Source organism: Rhinolophus sinicus, chromosome 18, assembly GCF_057876585.1.
Source record: "Rhinolophus sinicus isolate RSI-liver-muscle chromosome 18, RSI-T2T, whole genome shotgun sequence".
Lineage (NCBI taxonomy): Eukaryota > Metazoa > Chordata > Mammalia > Chiroptera > Rhinolophidae > Rhinolophus > Rhinolophus sinicus.
Genome location: NC_142518.1, coordinates 47259095 through 47271143, shown reverse-complemented (window position 1 = coordinate 47271143; position 12049 = coordinate 47259095). Strand labels below are relative to the sequence as shown.

General features: G+C 36.5%; 1 protein-coding gene across 14 annotated transcripts in view; it reads right to left on the bottom strand.

The window, feature by feature from the left end:
- Nucleotides 1-3829: 3829 nt before the first annotated feature.
- GPR174 (G protein-coupled receptor 174) overlaps nucleotides 3830-12049 on the bottom strand; it is a 70107-nt gene continuing 61887 nt past the window's right edge. For 10 of the 14 annotated variants that reach the window (XM_074323677.2, XM_019717532.3, XM_074323679.2 and 7 more), the window contains one exon: nucleotides 4845-11212. In XM_074323677.2, coding sequence (XP_074179778.1) covers nucleotides 9739-10740 — 1002 coding nt within the window. In that variant the 5' untranslated portion in view covers nucleotides 10741-11212 and the 3' untranslated portion in view covers nucleotides 4845-9738. The other 4 variants (XR_016019919.1, XR_012493341.2, XR_016019920.1 and 1 more) reach the window with 2 other exon arrangements.

The window sequence follows — 12049 nt, the reverse complement described above, 5'->3', positions numbered from 1 at the left end:
AGTCAACATAGTTCTTGATCACACCTCATACAAACAGAATTGACATAATACTTCATAGGACAGAGATTGCTACCTGTCTTGTTTCCTACTGTGTCCTCAACCGGGGAGTGGGGGGGGGGAAGATTCTTTATAAATATCTAATGGGGTTTCCTTTGTAGGTTAATATCTTTTTGTCCCTGACTGCCTTTATGATTCTTTCTTTATCACTGATTTTTCTGACAGTTTTATTGTAATGTGTCTTGCAGAACATCTTTTTGCATTGAGATTATAGGATGTTGTATTAGCTTCATGTTTTTGTATGTCCAAGTCTTTCCCCAGATTTGGGAAGTTTCCAAGTATTATTTCTTTAAATAAACTATCTGACCCCTTCTCCTTTTTTACTCCTTCTTGAAGTCAAATTATTCTAAATATTTACCTTTCTTATTGAATTCCATATTTTTCATAGACTTTCTTCACTCTTTTTAAATCTTAGTTCCCTCTCTTCTATTATTTTTGTATTCCTAACCTCCAAGTCACTTATTCTTTCTTTTATCTAGTCTTCCCTGCTACAGAGGCTCTCTATTACACTCTTCATCTTATTCATTGATTTCTCCAGCTCTAGAATGTCTGTTTGGTTCTTTTTTATGATGTCAATCTTTTTCGTAAAGAATTCCTTCTGCAAATTAATTTTATTTCTAGTTGTTTTGTATTTTATTTTATCATTTTTATTGGGATATATAAACTAAAAGCAACAAAGGAACAAGACAAACAAAAACTCATAGACACAAGCAACAGTTTAGTAGTTACCAGAGGGTAAGGGGGAAAGGGTGATGGAAGATGAGAGTAAAGTGGGTCAAATTTCATTTCTATTTTTATTCCTGATTTAATTTTTTCAGAGTTTTCTTGAAGCTCATTGAATTTCTTTTTTTTTGCTTTTATCCTTTTTTCAGTGTTGTGCACTGTAGTTTTTTTTGTGTGTTTTTTAAATACAGTTTATTGGGGTGACAATTGTTAGTAAAGTTACATAGATTTCTGTTGTACACTTCTATATTACATCATCTATAAATCACATTCTGTGTTCACCACCCAGAGTCAGTTCTCCTTCCATTACCATATATTTGATCCCCTTTGCCCTCATCTACCACCCCTCTCCCCCCTTAACTTCTGGTAAATTTCTTCATTACAGCTATTTTGATTATTAGCTAGATTGCAATATTCTATACCTTTGAATTTGATTGCTGGAGAATTCTCATTTTTGTTTTTATGATACTATATTTCCTTTATTTAAAATATTGTTTATAGGCATGTGTTTCTGCTTTCACATTTGCAGTAGCTTATATCTCCTTAACCAAGCTTTTATGTCTTCTTTGGTTCTTACAATTCACCAGGCTGGCTTTTAGAAACCTCTCTTTTGTATTCCAGAAGGTGGCACTATACTTCAGATTTGTGTTTACTCCCTTGCCCTCAGTTGTTGCCTATTTTTTTTAGCATGTTCTTTGTGTACCAGAGCTTGCTCTCCCTGACGTACATGGGAACACACACAAGGAGCTAACAGCAGAGTCGGGGGAGGTCTGAGATCAGCACTCAGTGTATTTGGGGTGCTTGTAGACCCAGTAGGTAAATTCTCAAGATTGGCACTTCAAGAGGCACATAGGTGGACTTTCTGCTAAACACAATCCCTTCAACACCATTTGAAATTCGAATTTGCCTTTTTCTCAATATTCTCCCTCCCCCTAGTAGCAGAGCTCCCACCTTAGTACTTTGCATGCTGGTGAAGTGAAAATGGTTTCTCCAGCAGCAACCCATCCAGCTGTGGTAACAGGCCCTTTCTCACCACCCTCCTCTTTCCCCATGAGAGAGATTGCCTCTGCCAGATAAATCAGCCTCAATCAGTGCCTTTTTGTGAGTAGGGAAGCACCAGGAAAGTTTTTTCTCCCAGCTATACTGCGATCAAACATATTTTTCTATTTTATTCCCAATATTGTGTTGGATTTTCCCTTCAGGAGGCTGGTCTCCTGTAAGTTCTCTCTTGTGGGTGACTGTCTGCCCAATTCTGCACTTACCCAATTCTTGCCTGACAGCCCCAAAAGGGATCCAGGCAGTCCTGCTGGCTCTGCTGGTTCTACAGCCCATATGAAGATTTGTCTATCTCCAAATGTTTGACCTGGTAGGCATGATTCCTCTTGGGTACATTGGAGTAAGGTATAAAGTCCAGAAACTTCCACAAGGACACCCTTGTTGGTATATGGATGCATAATTTATTGATTAAAAGGGTGAATAAAAAGGAGGAACATTTTATGTTGCCATGTTGCTGATGTCATTCTACCAAAATATATTTGAGTGTCTACTATTCTGCAGGTAATGAGGTAGGCATTGAGACACAAAAGTGAACAAATCTTAAACAATGAAGAAATAAATAAAATGTAAATTATAAGAAGTCATGAGGAAAAAAATCAAGGTAACTTATTAGAAATAAACTTATGTCTGGAGGGTGGGAGCTCTTTAGCTAAGATGATCAACTTTGAGAACTGAAGGAATTTAACTGAAGGAACAAGATAGTTGTTGGAAGAACATCTAGACAAAGAAAACAGACACCACAAAGCATTTTTTTGAAGAGATTTTTAATTCCTTGGACTAATCAGTTTTGAGGAAAAGCCTGTGCTCTTCACCTGAATTGATTCATCCATGGAAGGTCAGAAAAGGGAAGTGTTGCTTTCTCTCTACGAACAAGATAAAGAAAGTATAAGGTGGGACACTGACCAATGCAATCACTTCCCATGTCCTCTTGTTTTATCCCCTGTGTTGCAGGTGTTAAGCCTTGTCCATACACTCCCAGAGGACCATCACCATAACTTTTTGTAGAGGCTGATACTCCCTTTGCTATAGGTATATGTGTCATTGGATGGTTTAAATAACCCCAAATGGGGAAGAGAAGATGCTGCTCTGCTGGAGGGAGGTGATGGTTTTATAAAATGGATGAACACGCAAGAGACTGCTGGGGTTTATGGTTTATATGGAACACTTAGGGCAAAATGGCATCAGTAGTACGTCTGATATCCATGGGATAATAGAGCATATATATTTTCCCCACTTTGTTTTTTCATGCTTTTCATAATAAAATAATTCTTAGCTTAGAATATGGCAACCCAGAATAATGATTACACTTTCTGCCTTCCTTGCAGTTTGGCAGGGCCATGTAGCTAATTTCTAGCCAAGGGTTGCAATTAGAAAGGATTTCACAATTTCCAGCCATCCCCTTAAAAGAAAAAGTCATGTCTCCCCTTCCCAATTTCCCCAATCCTACTAGCTATAATGTACATGTGGTAAGAAATTGTGCAACATTTAGATTAGGGAAATGCCTAAGAAATGTTGGAGTTACAAGACAGGGACCTGGAAATCTAAATATCTTGCCAAAAAAATCTACCCACTGGCTAAGACTTTTACATGAGAAAACTACATTTCTATCTAGTTTAAGCCACAGTGCTACCATGTTTCCCCGAAATTAAGACCTAGCTGGACAATCAGCTCTAACATGTCTTTTGGAGCAAAAATTAATATAAGACCTGGTCTTATTTTACTATGATATGAGACGGGGTCTTATCTAACATAATATAAGACGGGGTATTATATTAATTTTTGCTCCAAAGGATGCGTTAGAACTGATTGTCCGGCTAGGTCTAATTTTCGAGGAAACACAGTATTAACCACAGCTGAACCCATAACCTAACTAATATAGCTTGTTAGGACACACTCAAAAGAAGAAAGTATGAAATGTCCAAGGGAAAATTTTAGAGAAATCAAGCTACCAAACTAAGAGAAGTATTCAGAGTTCACATAACTAAGACATAGGTCTCAGAAAAATTCCACGATATTTATTTACATAGATGCATTCTAATACTGCTCTAGGAGTACTGTTTAGTGAAACATTTTGACCAAATGTATAAATTCAAGCTGTCAGCAGTGGTATTTTTACATTCAGTGGAGCTTAATGTACTGGATTCTTTCCCATGGGAACCATAATATTTTGGACCAAGGAATCCCTGAACTAAATTCAACATGAATTTTCATCACATTTCTGCGGTAGAAGGAAGGCTCATTTAAGAAAAATAGAGTCAGGTTAATAGATATTTTTATCTAAGTTGGGACTTGTTCAGACTGATCAAAAGAAAATTTTTATTGGAAAATTCCTGTTGGAATTTAGAGTTTGAGGTCGTTACTGAAAAACATGTAAAATTAGTTCTTATTCCTTACACCTTTTTTATCATATGGTGAACAGTTCCTTTAAATGGTACAATAATTTATTAAAATACTTAAAGATGGAATTATATAAGATATACAATGTACTTTAATATAATCTGGCATAAGGAGAGTGTGTGCAGGCATAGAGGAAAGATTGGCCATGTGTTGATGTTGATTGAATCTGACTAATGGGTAAATGAGGGTTCATTATACTAATTATTATACTAATTACTCTTTTTTAGAATATATCCTTATATGCATCTGAGTGAAAACGTTAAACTTATTTAATGACATAGGATACTTCACACCATTTTTAACCAGTATTACTTGTTTTACTTTAAACATGTGTGGGGAGTTTATAGTAAGACCAATTACTTCATGCTCTCATTCCCTGAGCCAAAACTTGGATTTTTATTGTTGTAAGTTGCCTTGTTTATTTTTTCCTCCCTATTAGATTAACATTTAAAATCCATGAAGTATGCTGCTCTTTGTACAAGTTGTGGATATTCGACAGGTTTTAGAAAAGGTTGAAAAAAAATCTCTCCATTATGGGCCAGAATCAAACTTGAAGAGCAAAGATCCTACGTCTGCCTCTCAGCTCTGCTTCTGAAGCTCCTGCAAAAAAAGAATACACTGGGGTCAGGGCAATAGGCCTAATGACAGACATCCCCCCATCTCCAAGAGTACCATATTTCCCAGAATATAAGACCAGGTCTTATATCAATTTTTGCTCCAAAAGACGCATTAGGGCTTATGTTTAGGGGATGTCATTCTGAAAAAATCATGCTAGGGCTTATTTTCCAGTTAGGTCTTATTTTCAGTAGTTGCTCTATTATTCTTTGAAGAAATCCAAGAAGGCAAATATAAGGCTTTAAATAAGGGCTATGCCTATAGATGAATCAGCAGATATATTGTAGGGAGTTAGATGATGAGAACTTAGTCAACAAACAACAGAAGAAATATGGTCTTGGCAAAAAATATGGTCTTGGCAAAATCAAATAAGTGGTTAAGGCTGAGGAATTTCTGTTGAATAAATGGTCTATAAAGTTCAAGAAAGTTACAACTCACTACCTATTCCAAAACACACAACACATTCTTTGATAACTGAGGAATAAGTGAGTTAAAATAGCCACATTTTCTTGACAGTTTATCTCTCCTCCCCTCAAGAAAATATGGTAGTGAAGATAGGTTACTTCGGGGCTGGCTTCAGGGAGGCACAGAGGAAGCATACATACCAGGGGTGCCAAAATAATGTATAGAAGTGGACACTTTGGTCAGTGTTGCTCAAGCCATAGTTCACCATAATCAGAAGTGTCTGGACACTGATGGTAACCATTTTGAGCACTTCTTGTAATTGCAAAAGTCAAATGTGACTTATATTCATCTTTTGTTATTGGTATACATTGAGTATTACAACTGTAATACAGTTTTTTTTTTCTTTTCTTAAAATGTGTATACATTTTTTGGCATCTTCTGTATATGATTTGATGATATTTGAAGTATGGAACAGATCCCATATTTATATCCCATTATTTTCTTCAAGTCTACCAAAACATCATAAATTTCTCCTTAGGAAAGCCTTTACCACTTCCTAGGAAAATCTTTCTGAAGCAGCCCAAATGTGTAATTCCTAACAATACCTGGGCTTCCTGAAAGCAATAGGGGTGTAGCTGGGATGAGGAGGGAGTTGCTAAAGTGCTAAGTAAATAAATGGATGGATGAATTAATGCCAGAGACAATGGTCCTGATTTCACTTTGTTGTTGTTGTTTGTTTGTTTGTTTGTTTGTTTGTTTGTTTAAGTAGATATGTTTTGGGAAGAACAGGGGGACAGTAGAGGATGGATTATTTTCCCTGCCAATCCAGAGGAAAAATCAGACTGTCGGTTCTTTACAACCTTCAAGACTAAAGAGAAAACATTTCCCTTGTCACCTTATCTCCTTTTCTACCCACAGATTATACTCCAGAAAATGCAGGGCTTTAAGTCATTCAGATAACCTTGGTCAACAAGTGATGGTGGGGAATAATCTTAATAAGGTATGGATAGTATAGAATTTATCTATAGGAGGAGAGGATGGGGGTGGTGTAGGATGGCGGAAGTGGCTAGTCTTTCCATTTGAGAATGGCATGCACCTCTCCAGGGAGAGAAAGAGTAGAATTTCATAGGACTTTTATCTATGTGTGTAAGAACAAAGATAAAGATCCTCAAGTATATCCATTTGCTTAAAAATTGATAACTAAATACACACTGACTTCTGGAGGCAGAAAAGTGCTATGTAATTACAGAGACCATCTTTATTAAAATGTATATTATAAATTATAAAAGTAAATAAATTCCAAGTGCAACATTTTCACAGTGTCTTGGGAGTAAAAACAAAAAGATGAAATAAAAATGAAGTTGCACAAGAGTTTCACTTATGCACACTTTCAGACCAAGTTTGCTTGATTTGTTGTTCCTATGGTAGATGGCTCGTTTTCGTGGAATTACAGGTTAAAAGAAATAGCTGCTTAACTGTGTGAAAATGAAAACATAAAACATTTGAATATCATAATAATAACAATAGTGAGTATCATAATAACATGGAAGTCACTCCATATTCAAAATCTCTCTTGTTGGAATAATTATGTGTATTTTGTAATCAGAACTCATAACTTTATATAGAAAATGTGAGCTTATTTATCTTGAATTGTACTTTACTGTAGTTAAGTGTGTTTACTTTTTGTTCCCTGATTTTATTGAACCCAGAGAGTGATAGATGGGAGGTTTGGAGAAAAACTTCTCCAAGGAAAGGAGAAGCTCAGATAGAAGGCTGCTGTCTAGATGGCAACTGCAGCAATACTTCTCCCCTAGTTCAGATTTTTCCACGAAAATCAGGTCCTGAGTTAGAAGGGGAAAATCAAAAAGAAAAAGAAAACAAGTAGAGATCTCAGAAACAGATAACCACGCTTGTGGATACATGTCTTTTAACATCTCCATTATAGTAAGCAGTGTAGGTGATCACTTACTATGTGTAATCTGAAAAACAATGCTATAAAACCCACTTTCTTCAAAATATCTTCTCCTCCAGTCTGCTTCAATGTCTTTAATTCCTCCATTAAAAGTTAGTGATTAGCACTTTGAATTAAGGTTTATCCCTAAGGCCTAGAATTCAGATATCCCTGGGCCAATTAATATTAAGCTAATATTAGTCAATAGTACTTCAGTGTGAGTAAATTGATCAGATTAGTGACTAGAAGAACAAAGGAATAGGACAGAAGACAAAACATACTGATGGGGAAGAGGGGTAGGTAAAGTAAATCACAGCACTGAATACAAACCCAGGTGGACAGGCCTGGGGAGAAGGGGTGGTCTTAGCTAAGCAGCATAAGAATACTGAATACCTATTCTCTCCTCAAATGATGTAAATGAGCTGCAAGGGCTTCTGGGCTGCCTAATAAATAGGCTCTAACTTCAACCAAACATTTCTGTTAAAAGTTCAATAATCTCCTAGAAATACTTCCCTCCCCTTTAAAAAAAGATATGTTTAAAGTGAAATTAATATGTTAATAAAATTGAATCACGGGTCTCCCAAAATGAAGTGTAATTCATGCTTATGTAGACAATAGTAAACACATATAGTGTAGACAAGACTCTTCCATTACAAGTACCCACAAAATTATTACTAGTGATCCCATTACAACACTAAATTATATTAAAACACAAATCACTTTAAAGCAAAGAGACCAGATATAGTTACAGTTACCCTTTTTAAAAACACAATTTAACACATCAAAATATGTATCTTACAGTGAATAATTAGGAGATTAATAGATATACTATTGCTAGCAGCACAAAGTCAGTCTTCTAATAGGATGTTATTTTAATAACAAAGTACAAGCAAAATCAACACTTGCCCGGAGAAAACATTAGAAAATTTTCCATTCATCTTAGATATTAGAATCCATTTTGATTTCACCAGTTTTCCCCCAAAACATATTAGTATCATAATCGTGTGCCTAAAACAACTCCTTTCATCTAATTATGGCGGAATCCTTGGTTTATTTCCACATTCTTTCCAGATTAGAAGTACTATGTGTCTTCATTGTATAGCACACACATTTTAGGTAGATTATTTTTTTAAGTTAGAGCTTTTTGCTAAAATATGTTTCAAAGTATTATAAATATGTAATACTTCATATTTCATTAATATTCATATCCTCAGTCCATTTCCTGAATACTAGTACCAAACAGGTAGCAAACAAGGCATTGTAAGGGTGTTAAACGCTGCCAAAATTTGTCTTCTGCACTTTTTTAAAAGGTGAAAGAATTGTCTTCTCCAGCTGCTGGGATGTAGGCTTTGCAGACCTCAGAATAGTATGACTGGGGCAAAACTGGACCAGACAAATTACTGAAGACTAGGATCCACATGCCTGGCTGCCTCCAAACATTACTCTGACTTGTAAATGTAGCTTGACAGCTGCCACCTAACTTAAAATAAGAAGTACAATGTGGTGAGGCTTTTAAGAGATGTACCCAACTCTACTTCATCTTTTGCTCTGGCCTAAGCTTAGTGATTAGTTAGTGTACTACTTCTTCCATAGGCTCAGAAAATGCAGTAACCTGTCAGAGTACCTCAAAGTCACTCTGGAAGCATAATGAAAACTCCTTTTACTAGGCAGATCCATACATCTCCAAATGTGTTCTTTGGAAATAGTTTAAGAAAACCAAAACTGTGAATGTCACCTATGTGCTGTCTCCTGGACCTATAAAGGCAATTTGGGTCACATTGTATGAACTTTGATAACCTATCTGCCCTGGGTAGATTCAATATGGCAGCTTATACAGTTGTATCAAGGAATTGTATGTGAATCTGTTTCTTGTTCTTATTTTTAACATACCAAAGGCCTAAGTTCAGTTTTTCCTTCTATGAATAGGTGTAACAGATGATGTTTCATATCGACACTGAAATGAAGGGAATAGCTATTTAAGTCTTCAAACCCCAGACTGTAATCACACATGGGAGATAAAAATGGTCCCACGTTTATAACACTTTATTTTCACAGAAAGATATATTGGCCATCCTACTTAAAATACAACCAAAAATATGATGTTGGAATGCAAACTATGATTACCAATATAAGTAGACAACTACATTGCCTCTAAATACTCAGTGTCCATTGTAACAAAACTAAGTGCTAATGATGACCCCAATCTAAATGTCTCTTTGTGTCTTAGGTTCACAGATAAAACAGCTGATTCTAGTTGAGAGAATATGTGTATAGGATGTCACTGAAGTTTTATAGTTCAGGTCTTAAAGACTTGGTAACAAATTACTACACAGACATGTCAACATCAGGGATGGTGGAGTATAACTCCCTAAATAAGTTCTATTATAAAGATGTTAGGTAACATAGAGCATGACTGAAAAGCTGTGGGTACTTCCTGTAACTTCCCAGTAGCTTGGGGTATTGCAAATGTGTTCTAATATATTTGCATTTCAGGCCACATCAAGTTTTTTTTTTAATTATTTTATTTTATTTTTTTAGCGTAATTCAGTTGTCAAGGTAGAAACAATATGGTTGCTCACAAAGGATTTCTCATGGAGTTGGATGCTATCATGCAAATCTTGTCTTGAAAGCCGTCTTCTGAACTCATTGGTGGTGAAATAATATATAACTGGATCAAGGCAAGAATTCAGACTAGCAAGACACAGAGCAACAGAATGAAATATCAGAATCACCCTTCTGGCTAGGCAGCTTTTAATTTTGTTGGACTTGACCAGGAAATCTAAAGGAAAACTAAAATGGTAAGGTGCAAAGCATATTAGGAATACTCCTGCACAGGTTAGGATCATCTTCAAGGCTTTCTTTTTCTCTCCAAGGTCTTGGGTCATAGGATATTTATCTTGCAGTGATAAAACAGCCTTCCAGGTACAATATAGAACTATCAGAAGAGGAGAGACAAACCCGATCAACTCGCCAATGGTCATCATGGCAATAGACTGGGCCAGATTGACATTCCTGGTAGGAAGATCCACAAAACATTTGGCTCTGTTGCCTGGGGTGTCATCACTTGTTCTCAGGAGAGGAAAGAGCAGACAGGCAAGGCAGATGACCAGCCAGCCAGTAATGCTGATGTATAGGTCATATTTCTGTTTGCAGTCATGGAAGCGAAAAGGGTACATGAGAAACCAAAATCGTCGTACACTAATGCAGACCAAGAAGTAGATGCTTGCATACATGTTGACATACTTCAGATAGAAACAGAACATGCATAGGCCAGTCCCAAATGGCCAGTCATGATTCAAGTAGTAAAAGATCCTCAGTGGCAGGGAGAGAACTTGTAGTAAGTCAGCAATGGCTAAGTTTATCATGAATATCACAGCTCGTTTTGTTTCTTTCATATAGCCATAAAATACCCACAAGGCTAATATGTTCCCTATGAAACCCGGCACAAGAATGACAGTGTATGTCACTGCATAGATAAAGTATCGAAAATCTGTATTGTCTCCCTCTGGCCCAGCACATGTGTCATTTGCAGTCATGTTTCTTCCTAAAGAAACTGTCTTTGCCAAATGGTGGTTCAAAACCTAAATTCACAATTAACTGCTCTTCTCAGAGACAGATCATCCATGGGTTAGAGAGAATGAGTATAAAATAACCTCCTTTTTACTGCATCAGTCTGAGCTTCCACACATGATTTTCAAAGAACTATCTGCATGTTTGCTTTGGATTTGTCTATAGTAACTACCTGGAAATCTAGTGTGCAAGCACAGATGACAAGCCGTTATATGTTTCTCTTCTTGTTTACACTGCTATAAGGTCTTCTGAGACATCACAACAGTTGATCCTCTCCCATTTGGATCATGAATATGCCATAAACAAATTCTTCAAATTCCCATGTGATGATAGTCGTCACTTTACAGGTGTTTCAGAGATGATCAATGGATAGATCAACTTTTCTGGGACTTTTTCAGTTATACGTTGAAAGCTAAAAACTGGGAAACAAAGGTGGAGCTGCAAGTGAAGAAAAAATATTATTATCTGGCATTTTTTGCAAAGAAAAAGAAAAGCCTATGTGTAAATAAATCTATTAGTTTGAATGAAAAGGTCTGATGCAAGTGAGGGTGATAATCCACACTTTTGATAAGACACTTTAGAATCACAGGAAAGTATAGCTAGAAGGAGTCTGAGAGGTAATTGAGCCCCTTGCTACTCAAAGTGTGATTTTGAACCAGCATTACTTGAGAGATTTTGAACCAACATTACTTGAGATTACAGAAGAATCTCCTGCCCCACCTGACACCTACTGAATCATTATCTGCAGTTTAACAATAACCACAAGTGATACTTATGCATAACAACATTTAAGGGGCTCTGACTTAGAGCATTGCTTCAGAAACTTCACTGATTGTTAGACTCTTCTGGGGGAGTTTTTTGTTTTGTTTTGTTTTGAAACTGCTTTCCATAGCTTTCTTAGTGTATCCTCCGGAGATTCTGATTTAATACATAAGGCCCATAATTTGTATTTTTGAAAAGCTCCCCATGTGATTCAGATACAGCCAACGCAGCTTTTGTCCTTGAGCCATAATTTAGGAGCCACTGATTTGGTCCAAATCCTTCCCAGATGTGTAAGAAGAAATGGGCAATCAGCCTCTCTTTAAATACTTCAATTTACATGGGTCATTTAGTCACCTCTCAATTATACAAGACAACAGACCATAGCACCAGTACAGAGAATCAAAATTCCCCAAAAGTTGATTCAGCTGGGTCCATGACTTTTGTTCTGAGGTAAACAAATTTTAGCTTAGGGACCTGGATAGTTGCCTCAAGGCTGCTGAAATCCAGGAGGAC